Raw genomic sequence first — 20,154 nt, 5'->3', positions numbered from 1 at the left:
TCTCCTTCTCCTGCCTTCAGTCTTTCCCAGCATCAGGGTCTTTTCCAATGAGTCAGTTCTTCACATCAAATCAAGAAAGTATTGAAGTTTCAGCTTCAGCATCAGTCCTTCCAATGAATATTCAGGACTAATTTCCTTTAGGATGGACTGGTTTGATCTCCTTGAAGTCTAAGGGACACTCAAGAGTCTTCTCCAACACCATACTTCAAAAGCATCAGTTCTTCGGTGCTCAGCATTCTTTATAGCCCAGCTCTCACATCCATACATGACTACTGGAAAAACCCTGGCTTTGACTAGATGGACCTTTGTTGGCAAAGTAATGTCTCTGCTTTTTAATATGCTGTCTAGGTTGGTCATAGCTATTCCTTAGCAAGCTTAGCAAGCGTCTTTTAATTTCATAGCTTCAGTCACCATCTGCCTCAGCCATGTCCTATTCAACTTTTGCTTTAATTAGAAAATACAGAAGGCAGATTCATGAGTGGGTGACAGCAGGCTTTGAAATGGGATGGCATGGCATTCAAATCTCAGTTTTTCCAGTTGGCTACGTGACCTTGGGAAAGTTACTTAATCTCCCTGAACCTGTTTCGTCTCTTATAACATTGTTATATGATTTAAGTGATAAAATGTAAGTGGCTGACGTACAGTAAGCAGTCAATAAATGGCAGGTACTTTATGTGTCACTCTGTGTGTTTTCAGTTTAAAAAAAAGTGTCCTTGATATGGGGAAGCTGAGGGAGAGAAGAACCTGCTGGCCGTCAGGGCTGAGCAGGGACTGCCTGGAGGAGCCAAGGTGTGGTAGTGAGCCTCCACCCCACCCACCACCACCACCCCGCCCCCCCTGTGCTGGAAACAGCAGGGCTGTTGCAGAAAGGAAGAGGCAGCAGCTTGGCGGCTGGGTTGTGGAATTCTGACTTCTGATCACTCACTAGGGAGACACAGAGCGTTTACCCAGACAGTAATTCCTGCTTACTTCTTCAACCATGTTGCCACCTTGTTAAGAAGGCTGATTGGGTTGGAATAGGTCATGTGATCGAATTAATTTGTCTTGCTTGGGCTCTTCAAGACTCAAAGGATGAAGTGCAAATCCTTAGAGGCCAGTGCCTGGATGGCTTTTAATCAGGCTGATCAGACTTCAGCCCCAGGAAGTTTTAAAGGGAAAGAAAGGAAAACAGGCCCCAGCAGAGAGCTCTTATTCCAGGAAATTCAACAAACACCAGGCTCTGCTAATGCTCAGACTTTTTGCCCTGAATTGCTCAAGGGAAGGTCCTCCGCCCCTACCTTGGCAAAAGGACACAGCAGAAGTGGACTTTCATTTGAAAGCACTATACAAATATGAAGCCAATTCATTACAATATTTCAGGACCCTCCTCTTAATCAGTGGTTTCCTGCAGCACATACACACTGGGACAGAGGGCAAGGGAAGACCTCCTGAAGGAGGCGGCACTTGGTCTGGCTTTAGAAGAAAGGGTTTCAGCATGCAGAGATGTCTGTGAACCAAAACCCTTGTTCTGGAATCCTCATGTGGAAACAACTGCTCTGGCTCTAGAGGCAGGCACAGTACCTCCCCCACCCCAACTCCCTGCCTTCGGTGCTCTAATAAGGACCACTTCCTGCTGGCTGGCCCCTTTCGCCTAGGCTATGGGCAGTGGCCTCCTTGCCATAAAGTAAAGGCCATGTTATCCTAAAAGCCAGGATCTGCTGGAGCATGAACTGAAGGGTGGAGCTCTGGGGTGAGGATCTCTGACAGTGGCGTTCCTCTTTAAGCAGAGCATCTGGCCATCTCGGTCCTCAACATGTCCAAGAGTTGGATGAGCTGGAAATCAATTTTGCTTGCTGCATATTTGATTTCCTAGGACCCACTTGCCATGCGAGGAGACATCGTCAGAACTGCAGGAAGGCATTGCCATGGAGACTAGAGGACTGGCTGAATCCAGGCAAAGCTCCTTCACCAGCCAGGGTCCCACCAGGTAAGTGACTGGTTTCTGCCCTCAGCTTGGGAATAAGGAGACAGAGGCTAAAAGAAGATAAGTCTTAGGAAGAAATGGTGATGAGGGTGGGGTTGCAGATTTGGAGAATAAAGGGGCAGGAGAGGCAGTTCAGAGGTGTCCAGCCGAGAAAGCCATGTCCAGTTCAATGTGGGCAGCCAGGAGCCACCAGACAGAGGGAGAAGGTAAGGGAGACAGGGCCACCTGTACCAGATGGGGCTGAGGGAAGGTTTTACAGGGAAAGCTGGAGCTTAGATGCGCTCTAGGCATGCGGGCTGCCTGGGTTCAGGTGCCTGAGGCCTGGACCGGATCTGCTCCAAGACAGAGGTCAGTGCACATTGCAGAGGGACTTCTCCACAGGCCTGGAGACAAAACAAAAGTTTGTATGGACAGCAATTCATAGGACAAGGGTTGGGGAAAAAACCTAGGTTGTATCTGGGTGCTTGCTCCATTAAACTGGCTCTGAATTTTATCCCTATTTGGAAATTGTATTTTTTTTTTTTACTGTTCCTCTGCTTACCAGTCATAACAAAGAGCTTTACATGGGGCAAAAGGAAAAATGAGCAGAGAAACTTGCTAAGGCCCCAGTGGAAGGATCATGCCTTTGATGGAGTCCAGGCATTAAAGTGACAAAGCCACAATGAAAATAGTATCCCTTATGGAGGAAGCTCCATCCCAGGTGGCAGAGGAGGGAGGAAGAAGCAGTTCTGGGGAGTGGGGGGCAGGGGTGGGGTCGGCATCACTGCCCCTGCCCCACCCTCTGGGAGGGGGCTTCCGCCTCCTTCCACTGCGCCCTGGCTGCCCACCTGTATCCTTCCAGGTTGTCACGCCTCATCATCTCGCTCCGTGCCTGGAGCGCCAGGCACTTACACCAGGAGGACCAGAGGCCCGACTCTTTCCTGGAGCGTTTCCGCGGAGCCGAGCTCCAAGAGGTGTCTAGCCGAGAAAGCCATGTCCAGTTCAATGTGGGCAGCCAGGAGCCACCAGACAGAGGGAGAAGGTAAGGGAGAGGGGGCCACCTGTACCACATGGGGCTGGAAGTGCTTGCTGCTCCTGTGGGCCAGTGTGGATTAACCCAGCATGTGGCCTGGAACGTCGGTGCCCAGGTATTCCCTGAAGAAAGGGTCTGTTCTGGGGTTAGACTGCATGCTCTAAGCATCTCCATCAGACTTCAAGAAGCCCTGCAGGAGATGAAGCCCTTTAACCTGAGGCCCCAGCCTCAACTGAGCTCTGACCCTGTCCTCCGCAGAGCCCCCTAGCACCCCCTGCTGCTGGTGCCTTCAGAATTGCACCTGCAGGATGTTGGCCTCACCAATCTCTCCATCAAAGGACCCTCATCCTACACTGCACTGTGACCTCTCTTGCTAGAAAACTGAGGCTTTTGTACCACGAGCCTCGGGGAGTACCTACATAGTACCCACAATTTTATGGATGGGTATAGGTGCATTCTTCTGGGGAAAAGATCTGAAGGTTGGTTAGAACTTTCAAGGGGAACCTTCCAACCCCAGGTTAGGTTGAGAACAATGAGGGGACGATAGGTGGGCCTGGGGGGGATGGGGAGAGTGTTTGCTTTTCATTAGGAGAAGGGTCTGCAGAACAAGGGCTCTGAGCACCTTGCATGGCCCCCTACCCAGAGGGGAGTTTGTGGCTGGTGCTGTGGGGTGCAGGCACGAAGAGAAGTTTGCAGGGGCTAGACTGATATCCCCTGCTCCCCCGCCCCACACAGAGCTGCTGCCTCCCCTCTCCCTCCTCTCTAGTGCTCTTGAGAAGCACCCAGCTTCTGGTCAGTGGGAGACCACTGAGCCACCACGGATTGAATCAGGTGTCGATTAACAGCAGAAGGTCTCTTTAGGACCCTGTAGCAGTAGGAGAGGTAAGCCTGCGGGGGGAGCAGACCTCCTCTCAGCCTCACAAATGAGAGGACACTTGCTCAGAACCCACTTTAAGGGAAAGAGGGGCTTGAACAAGATCTCTAAGCTGAATTCTCTAGGTCATGTCAGGATTTAAAAGACATAAAAAGAAAGGTGAAAAGAAGCATGGTTGTTGCAGAACCGACAGTCCCTATGTAATTTGATAGAGAAAATGCTGTTTTTGAGCCAAAGGAACAGAAAGGCTCAGATGTGGCACCTCAAACAGGCAGAGAAAGCCCCTGGGGACTGAAGGCTCTGAAGCTTTGGGGAAAACAGGATGGATCTTCTCAGAGCTTCAGCTTTATTTCCAGATTGGGGGGTGGGGTGGGGTATATTTTTATTACAGGTTATGCAGTACATTGTGAAATGTGCGAGATACACAAGCATGCTTAAGATAAAATATGACAGTTCAAAGAAATGTCTTGCTAGTGACATTAGGAGGTCTGCACGAGTCTTCCCTGCTGAGGAAGGCATGAGAATTGCTGGCTGAGAGGCAGAGGCCCAGTGGAGCAGCATTTCCGGGCTACTGTTTCACACGAGTTTGGACAACAAACCCTTGGTCTGCTGGGCTGTGAGAAGGGTGCTGTGGAGGGCCTGAGCGCTGGGACACGTGCAGGTTCCCAGAGCTGAGCATCCCTGTGAGGGAGCTCTAGGACCACAAGGCACACGTGCTGTTCACTGCTGAGCCAGAGAGGAGGGATGCAGGCCAAGGAAAAGGGAACTTGGAGAAGCCAGGTAGGGCAAAGGTGGTGTGTGGCAGGGAGGTAGGGTGCAGGGAGCAGAGAAGGGGTAGGGAGGGAAGGAGGTTTGTTAGCAAGTCAACAAACTGGTTTAGTTCCTTTTGGGCAAGCAAAGACTTCCTTGGCTTAACTGATCAAACTGTCTTCTCTGCAACTTGAGATTCATGGAGACGAACACTAGACTCTGTCCACTTCCCTGTGTGACCAGATAAGTGGAGGGTTGAGCTAGGACCCCATCAGGGCCAGGCCCCAACTTGCCACCAATGCCTGGTTAACTCACTGGAAGGTTCAGAGTGGGCAGGTGAATGCAATGGTGCAGGATGGGAGCAGAGTAGTCAGGGAGGCTTCCTGGTGGAAGAACACCTTGAATTTCCAAGGCCAAGTCCTATTAGCAAAGCAAAGTATGCAGAAATGGGTCTTAGATCTCCTATGGGTTGGGCCCAATGAGATTATGGGCACAGGGGTATGGAAAACACATGCCACTGCACCCCAGACACCTAAACTTTCCTTTGTAATAGCACAGCTTTGATTTCTCGGGGCATTTTCAGATGATAAATTAATCCCCAAAAAGCAATTAGAGCCACATTCTGAATGGAGGGAGGGAGGCATGGGCAGAAGTACCAAAAAAAGTATTTGGCTGGATGTTCGACATCAGAGGAGAGGTGCTTTGAGAGTCAGTCTGGAGTGTCCCAGGCACTGGCTTTGGCCCCCAGACCTCCTGTCCTGTGACTGGTCTGCAGTGACCACAGACAGGCAAGCCGCCCTCCAGCCCTGTGAGGCCAGGCTGGCTTTCTTAAACCAGCTGTCACACATGTGAACTGGCAGTGGAGCTCACAAGGATCACGCCTTTTCCTAAAGAACACCATCAAGAACTGCCCAGTCCAGCTTTAAATGAACATCGCTGGGAGCAAAACCAATCCCCGCCTTCTACAAGATTCTCATGTAGATCTGGGTAGTAGGCCCTGAAGTTTTAAGGTGAATGCTGGGGACAGGGGTGGGGAGGATGGGCTGAACCCTGGGGCAGCTCTGCCCTCGGTCTATTTTTTGCCATAAGAATCGGAAGCGACCCCTGTGATGGGGTGTCTGAGGGAGGGGCCCTGTGAGAACCTCATCCCTGCCCACCCTCTAAAAGTGCTGCTGCTGCTGCTGCTAACTCTGTACCCTTGGCCCAAGGCACTCAGCCTGTTCCCCCAGAAGCACCCGAGGGCGGGCACCATGCTCGGTGGCCCACGTGCCCTCCGTAGAGTCTGGTGCACTGCCTGGCATGTGCTAAAACGCAAGAGGAATTGAGGCCAGGGTGCTGGATGGGATTCAAAGAGGCACTCCGCATTTATTCAGAATCCTCACGTTACCCAAGTGTCCATCCTCTCCTCTACTCTGAGGCATTCACCAGCACAAACTGGTCACACACACAAAAGAAGTTTGTCCCCAACGATAACAATTCCCTGTGTTAAAACTGCGTGGAAAGGCCCAGGAGACAGGGGATGGGAGTCCCAGAATAACTGCCGGAGGGCAAGGGGTCCCCAGCAAGTGGACCGAGTTCAGATTCTCTTTGCCTTCCCGCAGTGCCTGGCCCCTGGCCAGAAACAACACCAACACCTGCAACAACTCGGAGAAGGAGTGAGTACCTCTGCCCCCTCCCACTCCCCACCGCCGCCCTCCTCCTGTAGACACGCCAGCTGTGTCTCCCTCCTTAGTCCTGCTGCTTCTGCCACACCCCCCAGACCCTGCTAGAACCCTGCTCCTGGCATTGGAAACCCATCCCCATGGACAAACGTGGGGAGGGACCTATTCGGTGAGACTTCCTTGGGCAGGTCCTCTTTTCTGTGTCTTGCACTGTTCTTATTTATAAAGCGAAGGAGTTGGATGGGTAAACATTTTCAGTGCCAGCACCCTCTGTTGCTATGTATCTGAAGGTGCAAAGCTGGAGTCCCTTTACTGAGCAGTGGATCTTCTCCTTCATGATAAGAATGTACTTTTCATTCTATGTCCTCAAGCTCCTGTGTGCCAGGGGAACGCTCTTGTCTTAAGGCTAATTTGGGCCTCTTTGGAGGATGTGATCAGGATGTAATCAGTGGAAAAGGAAATTTAAATATTTCCAGAGAACAGCCTCTTGAAACCCTGGCCCACTGCAATTGTTTCCTACCACCTGATGCTGAGCTGGCAGAGAAGTTTGATGTGTGATTCTGGCAATGCCATCCAAAAGCCCAAACAGGGAGGGTGTATGTGGTGGGGCCATTTACATGTGTGAACACATGCACATGTGTGCCCCATTCTCCAGCCTTCCTTTATGGAACACCATGAGGATAAGTAGGGAAGGGGGGGGGGCGGGTCTCAGTTGGAGCCTAGGAGGACAATATCAGCAAGCAATGCCAATTTCTTGACTTCCAGTTGACAGAGAACTATGCCAAGGCTTTTTCTGATTATTTCCCTTTGTTCTGATAGAATTTTTGTTTCTGTTTTCCTCCTTGAACATTAGTTGCATTGGGTTTTTTGTTTTGTTTTTGTTGTCTTTTAAATTTATTTTTTAATTGAAATAAGTTTACAATGTTGTGTTAATTTCTGGTATACAGCAGAGCGATTCAGTCTTATATATTTATATATTCTTTTTCAGACTCCTTTCCATTGTGGTTTATCACAGGAGATTGATTATAGATTCCTGTTCTATGCAGTTGTTCTTTATCCATGCTATATATAATAGTTTACATCTGCTAATCCCAAACTCTTAATCCATTTCTCCCTTGAAGTGAAAACAAGAAGGGCTTCCCAGGTGGCTCAGACAGTAATAATGCCTACAATGCAAGAAATCCAGGTTCAGCCCCTGGATCGGGAAGATCCCCCTGGAGAAGGGAATGGCAACCCATTTCAGCATTCTTGCCTGGAGAATTCCATGGACAGAGGAGCCTGGTGGGCTGCAGTCTATGGGGTCACAAAGAGTTGACCTGATCTCAAACTCCTAATGCATTCCTCCCCCTCAGTTGCATTTTGTTTACATAAATTGGGACATCAAATCCAGAGACCCAAATGTCAGAAAAACAAAATGATTTAATATGCAAAATGATAGCTGTTTCGAAATGCTTGATGTCAAGGCAAACCTGACATCAAACACCCTTGAAAGTCCTGCAGTTGAGTAAAGGCTCAGGATACTGGACTGGGCGGAGGTCCTGTGGGTGGGTCTCCAGGCTTCTCCGACCTGGGGCTAGGATGTGGGCAAGGATGGGGGTGGGTGCAGTTGGCTGCATCAGGCTCTGATAAATCTTTTCAGATGGGCTCATACCATGGGTCCAAGGACCAAAGGACAAAACAGGGAACTGTTCCCAAATGGGGCCACCTGGGCACAAAGATACAGAAGTAATTCTTATGGACACCTTCCCCCACTCTTCCACCACATTTATGGCATTTCGCTTAGTCCATGGGTTCTGAAATTTTCTTTCTCCTGATCAAATTGTTCTCAGTCAAAGCCACCATCGATTCGTAGCTCTGTGCAGGTCCCCTGGGTCAGTGCTGGTTGCATTCCGGGACACAGCTGGATGGCACGGGGTCTTCCCTAGGCCTCAGTAGGTTGGTAGCCAGAGGAAAGGCCAAAGCTTGTAACCCAGGCCACAAATCCTGAACAAGGGTGGCAGAGCCTGGTGTAATTAAACTCCCAGCAGGGCTCAGTGTGCCCAATAAGCTTGTGGGCAGCGCCCTCTGCTGGTGTTTTGGCATTAAGACTTAAGCTGCTGAAAGACCAGTAGATTCAGAACAGAGGATGGGGTGACTGACTGTCCTGGCTCTTCTCATTTACCAATTATAACTTTTTGTTTCTACTCAATTTATTAATATGCTCATTGTCAAAAACTTGGGACACAGAAAAGCACCCATGAATGGCACACGCCCACAAAAGTATACTCTATGTTAATAATTGAACCCCAGTATCAGAGAAGCCCCTCTTCACATATCAGCAAATATACCTCCAAGTTTTCTCTAGGTCTATGTATTGAGAATATAGATGGGTAGATAAATAGATACATACATACATACATGCTAAGTCGCTTCACTCATGTCTGACTCTTTGTGACCCCATGGACTGGCTCCCCGATTCTCCAGGCAAGAATACTGGCGTGGATTGCCTTTTCCCTCTCCAGGGGATCTTCCCAAACCAGGGATCAAACCCACATCTCTTATAAATCCTGCATTGGCAGGCAGGTTCTTTACCGCTAGCACCACATACATGCAATACATTTAATATTTATACTAGTTAAGAGCATTTGTATCCCAACTCAGCTACCTAAGAGCTTTGTGACCTTGGGCAAGTTACCTGACCTCTCTGTGCATCAGCTTCCTGACATTACTATTATTGAAATCAGTAAGCTCGCTTCACCCCAACGTGCTGGAAAGATGAGTTTCCTGCACCACACCCTCTCCTTCGGTCACTGCGGCCTGCCCTCTCCCCATGGTATATGAAAATTGCTAAGTGTCACCCTGTGTCATCCAGTGACAAGGCGAAAAAGGAGGAGAAAGAGAAAAAGGAAGAGAAAAAGGAGAACCCCAAGAAAGAGGAGTAAGTACGAAGAGAAACTGCCCCCAAAGAGGGGAAGTTTTGGGGTCACAGCACGCCCGGTCCCTCCCCAGGGAGGAGAGAGAGGCTGACTCCGTGGGGCCTCAGGGTCAGCCCTAGAGAGGGGGCTGCTTAGGGCTATGGAAAAGGACTTGGTCTCAGGCAGGGATCAGGCCTGCTGAGACCATGTGAGGGTTTCATTCTGCAGGGAAAGTCGGGGACCTCAGAGTGGGGCTTGTAGGTAGGCAGGGTGGTCTGCAGCCCTGGGTGGGCAGCTGGGGGCTTCCCTGGGAGCCTGCTCTGGTGCCCTCTTCTGGGGCATTCTGTTTGCCCACCGTGTCATCTTCACAGCTGGGGTATGTGGAGCCCCTCTCCCGGTCACTAGAAAATACTATGTTCACAAACTAATTCAAACCCAGTGATGATGAGTGTTGCTGGTTGGGAATGTCCAAAGCCCTGTCAGTGAGAAACTGATCTTGCATTTGCTAAGTTGAGGTGCAACCAGAAAGGCAACCCAGGGTGTCCTCTGGGGCACAGGAGCAGCTCTGCAGGCCTAGTGGGCATGGTGGGGAGTTGGCATGGGGGAGGAGACAGGTGGACCCAAAGAAAAGATCTCCAGTACCACCTATAAATTCTAACCCTCCGAAAATCCTGAAAATGAAAGCAGAAAGCACCCTAAGCTATTTCTTCCACTCAGTCTTGGCTGACATAACTGCAGTGATTCCCAGGTTGGTGGTTTTCAGTGGGAGGCAGGACCCCAGTGCTCGGAAGCGAGGCTTTAGAACATCTGCACAAATGCAGTTAGTGAAGTGGACAGAGCACCTTCCTAAAGGGGACCCCCGGGATCCCAAGGTCAGTCCAGAGAGGAGCTGCCTCAGAACCACCTGGGGCAAGGGTCAAATGCACATTTCCAGACCCCAGCCCGGGAGGGGTCTGGGTGGGCCTGGGAACTTGCATTTTCCCAAAGCTTCCCTGAGGTGGTTCCAACATCACGGTGCTCCACTTTCCTCCCTGGCACTCTGGAGTGCGTGGATGATACCACAGGGCACGTGGGAATGTCATCACCATGGTTTTAGAGTTACCGTGGCTTCCTGGGGGTGGCAGAGAAGGCCCTCTACAGGGACACCCACATGACCCCTGCTGAGATAGATAGCACCCTATCTGGGAAGTCATCTCTTCCGCTGCAGCCCACAGCTGCCCTGGGGTCTGTAAGCTAGACCAGGTCTCTAAACCCCTCCAGAGCTGCAGACTTCCAACACACTGTGCTGTTTGTGTGGGCGTTCCCAGGAAGAAGAAGGACAGCGTTGTGATGGACCCTTCCAGCAACATGTACTACCACTGGCTGACCGTCATCGCCGTGCCTGTCTTCTACAACTGGTGTCTGCTCGTGTGCAGGTAGCCGGGAGGGGCAGCTAGGGACAGAGCTCTGAGCGCCCGGTGGCTGCCCTCCGGCTGTGTGTGCCTCAGGCTCTCTGTCCACAGTCGCTCAGTAGTATCCGACTCTTTGTGACCCCATGGACTGTAGCCCACCAGGCTCCTCTGTCCATGGAATTCTCCCTGCAAGAATACTGGAGTGGGCTGCCATGCCGCACTCCAGGGCTCTGTCCATAAGGAAGGGCTTAAAGAGGGAGCACCGGTGGGGACCTGTGTTTGAGATCAAAGCAAAGGGCCTGGCACCCTGGAGCCTTCCTAATTGAGTCACAGGAGGAAGATGCAAGAGTGAGTTATTGCTCTCCTGAGGGGAAGTGGGAGGGGTGGGCCACTCCTGAGCTGACCTGCAGGACGGGGCTGTAGGTAACAGGTGGTGTTCTCCGCTGGCTGTGGGCTTTGGGCTTTCTTGTTTGTTTTCTATTAATTCTTATTGGCATATACTATATTTACAATGTTGTGTTAGTTTCAGGGGTTCAGCAAAGTGAGTCTGTTACATATATACATATATCTACTGATTTTTAGTTTGTTTTCCTGTGTAAGTCATACAGAGAGTTGCCTGAGCTATACTATAAGTCTTCATTAGTTGTCTTATTAGTTATTTTATATATAGCAGTGTGTATATGTCAATCCCAGTCTGGACCAACCTCACCCACCAGGGGGCAGACACCAGAGGGGGCCTTTGGGCTTTCTGAGCCGTTTGGGATGCATGGTGAGCTACTATTTTGTGGGGGGAGATGTGACTTGTTCCATTGTTAATCTCTAGAAGTTGTTGTATCTTTGTTGTTTCTTTGGCCCCAGAAAGGGCAGGTTCTCAGCCCCTTCATCTGACTCTACCACTGAGGCCTGGAAAAACTGCCCCATCTCCAGTGTGGGGAAGGGGCCATCATATCACTTACTGTCAGGAGGCAACAGGGCCCACTCTTTGGGGTCAGTCTCAGCTCTTCTTAGGAGCTCTGTGACCTCGAGGCAGAAAAGCTTCTGAGCGCCCCGGCCCCTCATCGAGGCTGGGGTGAGGTGCTGGGGTACAGCCCTGCAGGCCGGGCTGTTGGGGGGATGAACTGAGCCCCAGTTTGTAGCACAGCGCTGCTGCCCACCCTGGGCCCTCCCCCACATGGCCCTTCTTGCACTTTTTTAGGGCCTGTTTCGATGAGCTCCAGTCCGAGCACCTGATGCTTTGGCTGGTCCTGGACTACTCAGCAGACATCCTCTATGGCATGGATATGCTGGTCCGAGCCCGGACAGGTGAGTGGGCCCGGGCCCCATGTCCTAGATCCCACAGCATGCAGCAGTGGGGGTATGGGGGTGTGGCCTGGGGCCTGTGGGCAGGTTCAGGGAGATCCAGAACAGTCGCCCTTGGGGTTCCTCTTCGTGGTCAGTCAGAAGAGCCAGGGTATGTTACCCATGGCTTTCAGAGTAGGTGAAATATACAGAGAACTAAAATCTGAAATAGGGCCTAGGAGGGTGTGATTTCCTTCAGATTAAGACAGCCTGTGAGCTGCGATCCTCTGCCAGAGTGCTTGTGCAGCAACAGAATACAAAGGATCTATAGGGAACGAACGGAGAAGGCAATGGCACCCCACTCCAGTACTCTTGCCTGGAAAATCCCATGGACGGAGAAGCCTGGTAGGCTGCAGTCCATGGGGTCGCTAAGAGTTGGGCATGACTGAGCGATTTCACTTTCACTTTTCACTTTCATGCATTGGAGAAGGAAATGGCAATCCACTCCAGTGTTCTTGCCTGGAGAATCCCAGGGACAGAGGAGCCTAGTGGGCTGCTGTCTATGGGGTCGCACAGAGTCGGACACGACTGAAGCGACTTAGCAGCAGCAGCAGCAGCATAGGGAACGAAAAATAACTATCCCCATATGCAGACCACCTGAGCCACACCTCCAGCCCAACCCACAGGTCCACCCCTACCCCCACCCCCGCCCCACTTAAGACACCAGCCCCGCCTCTGGGAGCGAGCAAGGACGCCCATGACTTGTCTCACTGCCTAGAGCTGCTGCTGCCCTAGCCCCAGTAAAGCCTTGCCTGAATTCCTGGTCTGGTCTCTCACCAGTTTCTGCTGATTAAAGAGTCCAAAGACCCCCAGTCAGTAACAAAACCACCTCTAGCTGTGAGCCAGGCCTAAAGCCCCACCCATGCCTCAGTCTCCAAGCTGTGCATCCTTGAGGATCCTCTTTCTGATTTGCACAAAGACATCACATAAGCTGCCAGAGGCCCTGCCTGTCACTTCCAAGGTTTTTAAACTAAAAACTGTGCCGTGGTTGTGGATACAAACACCACCAGATCACCACACAACCTTGGGCAGCTTTATAATACACAAAGCATTCCAAGCACGTCTTGTTTTCTTGTGAGAACTGCTGCAGGAGACAAGAAGCGCGGGCTGGATTATCTCCGTCTTACTGCTTTAGAAACCAGGGCCCAGAAGCGCTGAGTGACCGGCCTGGGATCCTAACTCCCTGACCAGGGATGGAACCCACATCGCCTTCATTGGAAGGTGAAGTCTTAACCACTGGACCACCAGGGAGTTCCCACGGGCAAGATCATGCCCCATTAGTAACTGGTAAAGCCAATTTGCTAGGCCATGACCAATGTTTTTAAAGTTGTTATTGTTGATATTTTCAAACATATACAAAACTGAGAGAGCACTATTATGAATCCCCCTGTACCCTCATCCAGCTCCAACTGTTATCAACACTTTGCTAATTTTGGTTCATTTATCCTCCCACACCCTGTTCTTGGATGGAGGTTTTTTTAAAGTGAATCTCAGACAGTAACCATGTTAGCATGTAGCTTTAACCAGGACCCATTCTTTAAAATATAACTTCCATTTATCTCTTAAAATTTAATAGTCTTTCTTCACTACTATCAAATACCCAATCCACATTCAAATTTACCTAACTGATCTGTATTTTTAACTGAATAAAATAGATTAGATGATCTGATAGGAAATACCAGAGCACGTTTCCTGTAATAATAGTGAGTATGGTTTTTGGAAATGGTTTCTGTTATGTATATATAACACCACATCTTGTGTAGTCACAAGGTAAAATATCTTTCTGTGGGCCGTGACCATAAGCACGCAGCCTCTCTGATGCCCGCGTGGTCTGTCTTCTTCCTCAGGCTTCCTGGAGCAAGGCCTGATGGTCATGGACGCCAGCCGGCTGTGGAAGCACTACACACAGACCTTGCACTTCAAGCTGGACGTGTTGTCCCTGGCCCCCACAGACCTGGCTTATTTTAAGCTGGGCATGAACTACCCAGAACTGAGGTTCAACCGCCTCCTGAAGTTGGCCCGGCTCTTCGAATTCTTTGACCGCACGGAGACAAGGACCAACTACCCCAACATGTTCAGGATCGGGAACTTGGTCTTGTACATCCTCATCATCATCCACTGGAACGCCTGCATCTACTTTGCCATTTCCAAGTTCATTGGTTTCGGAACCGACTCCTGGGTCTACCCAAACGTCTCCAACCCAGAGTATGGGCGCCTCTCCAGAAAGTACATTTACAGTCTCTACTGGTCCACCTTGACCCTGACCACCATTGGGGAGACCCCGCCCCCCGTAAAAGACGAGGAATATCTCTTTGTGGTCATCGACTTCCTGGTGGGCGTCCTGATTTTTGCCACCATCGTGGGCAACGTGGGCTCCATGATCTCAAACATGAACGCTTCACGGGCCGAGTTCCAGGCCAAGATCGATTCCATCAAGCAGTACATGCAGTTCCGCAAGGTGACCAAGGACTTGGAGACACGGGTGATCCGCTGGTTCGACTACCTGTGGGCCAACAAGAAGACAGTGGATGAGAAGGAGGTGCTCAAGAGCCTCCCCGACAAGCTGAAGGCGGAGATCGCCATCAACGTGCACCTGGACACCCTGAGGAAGGTCCGAATCTTCCAGGACTGCGAGGCGGGGCTGCTGGTGGAGCTGGTGCTGAAGCTGCGGCCGGCAGTGTTCAGCCCCGGGGACTACATCTGCAAGAAGGGGGACATCGGGAGGGAGATGTACATTATCAAGGAGGGCAAGCTGGCCGTGGTGGCCGAGGACGGCATCACCCAGTTCGTGGTCCTCGGCGACGGGAGTTATTTCGGGGAGATCAGCATCTTGAACATCAAGGGGAGCAAGTCCGGGAACCGCCGCACGGCCAACATCAGGAGCATCGGCTACTCGGACCTGTTCTGCCTCTCCAAGGACGACCTGATGGAGGCGCTCACCGAGTACCCCGAGGCCAAGAAGGCGCTGGAGGAGAAAGGGCGGCAGATCCTCATGAAGGACAACCTGATCGACGAGGAGCTGGCCAAGGCGGGGGCAGACCCCAAGGACATCGAGGAGAAGGTGGAGCACCTCGAGACCTCCCTGGACTCCCTGCAGACCAGGTTTGCGCGGCTCCTGGCCGAGTACAACGCCACCCAGATGAAGGTGAAGCAGCGGCTCAGCCAGTTGGAAAGCCAGGTGAAGATGGGCCTCCCGCCTGATGGCGATGCTCCGCAAACTGAGGCCAGTCAGCCCTGAAGACACAGGTGCCCTCTCCTGCCTCCCCGGGGCGGCGGTCAGTGCGACGCTGCGCCGCACGGGGCTCGGCCGGGACCGAATTCTAGCTTTCCCCACCCTCTGTGCGCTGCGTGGCCTTGGGAGAGAGCCTTGGTTTCCCTCATCTAGATAACGGGACTCTTTATGTCTGTCCCAGTTAAGTGACAGGTTGCTGTGAGCTCCACAAGAAACGCTTCGTGAGGCAGGGTTTTGTTAAGTGTGAGATGTTTCTAGGCCAAGAGTATAAAAATGTGAGCACAGAAGTTGTTTTTTTTTTTTAATCCGTGGGGAATATTTAGACTCCTGAACTTCATTTTTTTGTAAATGGGAGGTTATTTACTTACCCATCCCTCCTGCCCCTCACTCCACCACCTCCTGATGAGGGAATGATAACAGAAGCTGAGAGTACCGGCGGTAACTCGAATTGGATACATGAAACAGCTTGGGCATATTTCTGACTTGGGTATCTCCTCGTGTGCTCTTTGATGCCGTGACAGGCACAAAGAATGAAGCCAGGTCACCCCAGCTGAGGCCATTTCAAGTCTGAGAAGCAAATCCAGGTGCCCTGCCATCAACTCCTGTGAAACCAGAATCTGTTTCCTGGCAAAAAGCATCTCCATTAGGGAAAGGGACATCTCCTAACTCCCCAACAGGCTTCAAAGACAGGCTCTGTCCCAGTCCCTGAGTCGGAGCCCTGAGGCAGCCTGTTCTGGCCTGGAGGGGAGAGTCGTGTTGAGGGGAAGTTTCCCAGGTTGGAGGTCGGAATGGGGTCCTAAGGTAAACAAGCTGACCACTAGGACTTTCAAGAGACGAGACCGTTAGGCCATGTCTTTCCCTGCACCCTGGAACAGGAAGCTTCACTCTCCCTTGGAATTACATCTTGAGGCAAAGCTGTTAGACAAAAACGTGCAGAGTGTCGACCTGGCTCTTTTTGTTTAATCAGTATATAATATTACATTAAGATTTTAGAAGGTATCTATATAGATTTGGGTTCTATGACTGAATTATTACCTTAATGGTCCATTCTCTGCTTCATACACATTGTAAATTACCCAACTCTCCTGATGCAGAGAAGCCGTATATGCAGGCTTTCTGGCTCCCCTCTCCAATCTCATCTCCCTTTCTTCCTTCCTTCCTTCTCTTCTCTTCCTCCTCTTCTTCTTTCTTCCTATGCTCTTTTCTTCTCAGACAAGACGCCCCATGCCCTTTGGAAACCTTGACATCTCTGTGGTCTAAATTATAATCCATATGCTACATAACTGGGCCCTAATGTAGTTCATACAAAGGTGTTGCCTTTTCAAGTATGCATTTTGGATTTACATGGGTCTGTTCTGGTTTCTACTATGGATCATTTGACCATTTTAACTTTTTAGAAGAAATTTCAAAGAACTATTAAAGAAAGATGTGATCCAAGCTCTTATCATCAGCACAATGTAACTAGCAACGTGTTACCAAAATGCACGTATTTTAAAAGCCTTAACTATTAATTTTGCCTACATTCATATTTACACAGGAAAAATAGAGACCTGGATTTAAAAAAACACCGAACGGCTCCTGCTTCATGTTTTATCATAAGGGAAAACTCACATGGTCACATATCCTGGGGTATGCTTCCAGGGCAATGAGCCTGGCTTCCCCAAAGGAACGGGCACTGGTGAGCAGGTTTCACACAGGCACCGTGTGAGGGGATGTGTACAAAAATCAGGCACAGAAAAGCAGACAAGGCTGCGGCACTCGTCAGAGTGAGCAACTCCAAGCATTCGGTTACATAAAAGATATGTCCCAGGCAGGATGCTAAGCCCATTGGCACTGTTTGCCCCAGGCCACCATGGGGGTGGTGGTGGGCAGTCTAGGAAGGCATGGATGTTCAGGAAGCCAGGTAAGCATTTCCCCAGATTTGTCCAGTACTTACGCCCAAGAAGTTTGGGTAGTAAGTTAGAATATGAGCTTCGGTGTGAGGGGGTTGGGACTGCTCTTGTTCAAGTCACGACTGCCCCTCAGGCAGGTTATTTGACCTCACTATACCTGGCTTTCCTCACCCAAAAAATGGGAACTACGTTGCCCACCTCGCAGAGTTGTTGTGAACAAACTTTAAACTTATACAGTATAATGAGGATGGCCCTTCAACCTCTTGGGTGCAGAAAATGTCACATTATTGTCCTGGAGGGAGAAATGAACACAGTTTCATCTAGTTAGCCCTTGGGTGCTGAGGTTGTTGGGAAGTTGAGTCTCGGATTGTTTTTAGGACTTCCATTCACTGTCTTAGAACCTGAGAAAGGGCTTGTGGGCTCCCAGCCCAGCCCGTGTGCTGCCCCTGCAGGCAGGCCCTCCCTCTGCACCAGGTCCAGCATGGGGGTCCACACCGGGAGATAGCTTCTCTTTGTGCCTCCTATGGGAATCTAAACTCATGGAGGGGTGTTTGTGTGTATGTGTTTGTGTGTGTATCTGTTGGTCTCAGGAAAAACAGTCTCCGAGACAAGAAAGGAAGAAAACGCTGGTGAGCACCCCTCGACGTTCAGACTGATTGCAGGCTCCCTGGCAGAACCCTGGGGAGGGGGGAGCTGGTCAGACCTTTGATGAGCAGGCTGGAGCTTTGGGTCTGAGGAACCCAGCCTGGTGAAGGTTCCAATACCTCAAACTTGGGAAGTCCCAAAGCTTATAGACCTCAAGGAACAACACTGAGCTGGGCACAGGATATCTTGGCAGTAACCAGTATAAAGAGCATCTGAATTTATTGGTAACTCAACTGGTTCAATATGAGAGAAGCCTGCTCCATCCCCCTGAAGCACTAGCCCTCAAATATCTGCTGCTACCAACGCCCTAAGTTAGGCAGGGCCAGAGACCTATTGTGGAGAAGGCAATGGCACCCCACTCCAGTACTGTTGCCCGGAAAATCCCATGGATGGAGGAGCCTGGTAGGCTGCAGTCCATGGGGTCGCACAGAGCAGGACACGATTGAAGCAACTTAGTAGTAGTAGTAGTAGAGACCTATTGTAACTTTGTTAAGCAAACTCTGGTCTCTCTAGAACCCTTCTGCCAGAGTTCTGTTAAATGGAAGCCAAGGCAGCTTCCTTTTCTGGGTCTGGGAGCCCAGAAAATACCCCAAGGAAGGAAATGCAAAATGAAAACCGTGAGGAATAAAATGGAGAAGAAAAATGCTTTTCTGAAGTGCAGGGAGTGGTTTTGCCTCGTGAAGTTGACAACTCATACCTGTGATGTGGCAACCCTACTTCTGGCTCTGTATTACAGGAAAGCTTCCATGTGTGTATACCCAGAGACATACACAAATGTTTGCTGCAGCATTATTTTAATTAAAAAAAAAAAACGAAAATAACTGAAATACCAGAATCTAAGAACACCCTTGTAGCCCACAGTTATTACATGAGGGAGGGTGGGGAGCCTCTCTCCTTTTAATTAAAACTGGAAACATCCTGCAATCTCAGTCCTAAACTATGCCTTGGGACTGATTCATGGATCCAGACCTCAGGTATGGACCGAGACCTGACCTTGGTCGTGGATGATGTGTCTGCACCTTGGATCTTAACAGAGATGTTGGACATGGATCTTGGATCTACACGTGTCTACTTTTTTCGACATGATGGTGGAAATGAAAGGGTCAGGAGAAGGTTGGAGTGCGGGTGATGGCAATTGTAACCTTGAGAGTGAGACTGAGGGTGTCAGGGTGAATGAATAGAAGCTGATGAGTCTGGGCGAGAGGAGGTGGGACTGAGGTGTGGAGTAGGAGTGAACGCAACGCAGGAGTGAGGGCCAGCCTGAGGGGGAGAGTGAAGCTGGACCTGACAGTGAGCGTGACATGGAGCTTGAGGATGAGGACTGGGGTGAGAGTGAAGATGAGGGACGCGGCGACTGAGTCCTGAGCCTAGACGTGGACCTCGAGCCTACACTTGGACAGCGGACCTCCATCTCTGACCTGGATTTGTCCAAGTCCTTACAGTCCACTAGACCAGCCAGCGGCCAAGACAGAAGAAAGCCAACATTATTCATTGTTATAATTATGTTTTCTTCATCCAGCCCAGTGAGAATTATGGCTTCAATGTTAAAAATGATCAGTATTTTAACTGTAGGTCCATTTTGAGGTCCTTGGTCCTGGGTATTGGTTCCTCCCCACATCCCCAACATTCTATATTGAAAATTTTCAAACATGTAGCAAAATAGAAATAATTATGTGGTTAAACAACAATATATCCACCACTTAGATTCTACCATTTATATTTTACTGTACTTATTACTGTCCATCTATCCATTCTTCTATCCGTCCATTAATGTGCCTAATTTTAAAATACATTTCAGAGTAAATTGTGGCTGCCATTATTCCTCCCAAATACTTCAACATGTGTATCATTAGAGTTTTGTGCTTACAGGTTTTTTTTTACTACTGAGACAAAATGCACATGTGAACTATGAGGTACACAGTAAGTGCATGTCCTCTGAGCGCTGAGCATTGTATACCCTGCAACCGATGTAGAACATTAACAACACTCTGGAAAGTTCCACATTCTCCTTCTCAGGCAAGCTCCATTCCGCTTTCAGAGGCAACCACCATTCTGAGTTGTTTCTATCATAGACTGATGGTTTTTGAAAATAACAGAGACTTCCCTGGCGGCCCAGTGGCTGAGACTTCTCCTTCCAATGAGGGGGTGTGGGTTCAATCTTTGGTCGAGGAGCTAAGCTCTCACATGCCACTTGGTCAATAAACCAAAATATGAAACAGAAACAATACTGTAATAAATTCAATAGTGACTTTAAAAATGGTGTATGTCAAAAAAAAGCTTAAAAATAATAAAAATATCTAACAAAAGTTTTATACTAACCTTTTATAATATATGGAGTCCATGTATCAGTGGTCATGGCTCTGAGTGGCTTTTTGTGAATGGTGATGGGAAGTGATACACAGGACGGCTCGGGCCCTAATGGCTCAGTAAGAGGATCTTGCATTGCTGATGTTGTTGTTCAGTCACTCAGTCGTGTCCGACTCTTTGCAAACACATGGACTG

The 20,154-nt window shown here is 49.9% G+C and overlaps 1 protein-coding gene across 2 annotated transcripts in view; it reads left to right on the top strand.

The window, feature by feature from the left end:
• CNGA3 (cyclic nucleotide gated channel subunit alpha 3) overlaps positions 1-17,718 on the top strand; it is a 38,941-nt gene extending 21,223 nt beyond the window's left edge. Inside the window, exons 3-9 of one of the 2 annotated variants that reach the window (XM_005911228.2) lie at positions 1,853-1,966; positions 2,805-2,984; positions 6,201-6,254; positions 9,112-9,177; positions 10,462-10,569; positions 11,741-11,847; positions 13,731-17,718. In XM_005911228.2, coding sequence (XP_005911290.1) covers positions 1,853-1,966; positions 2,805-2,984; positions 6,201-6,254; positions 9,112-9,177; positions 10,462-10,569; positions 11,741-11,847; positions 13,731-15,121 — 2,020 coding nt within the window. In that variant the 3' untranslated portion in view covers positions 15,122-17,718. The remainder of the gene's footprint in view (positions 1-1,852; positions 1,967-2,804; positions 2,985-6,200; positions 6,255-9,111; positions 9,178-10,461; positions 10,570-11,740; positions 11,848-13,730) is intronic. The other variant, XM_070380001.1, reaches the window with a different exon arrangement.
• The last annotated feature ends 2,436 nt before the right edge of the window (positions 17,719-20,154 follow it).

This window comes from Bos mutus, chromosome 11 (genome assembly GCF_027580195.1).
Source record: "Bos mutus isolate GX-2022 chromosome 11, NWIPB_WYAK_1.1, whole genome shotgun sequence".
Taxonomy (NCBI): Eukaryota; Metazoa; Chordata; class Mammalia; order Artiodactyla; family Bovidae; genus Bos; species Bos mutus.
The sequence above is the reverse complement of the archived record's forward strand: the minus strand, read 5'-3'. Positions and strand labels throughout refer to the sequence as shown.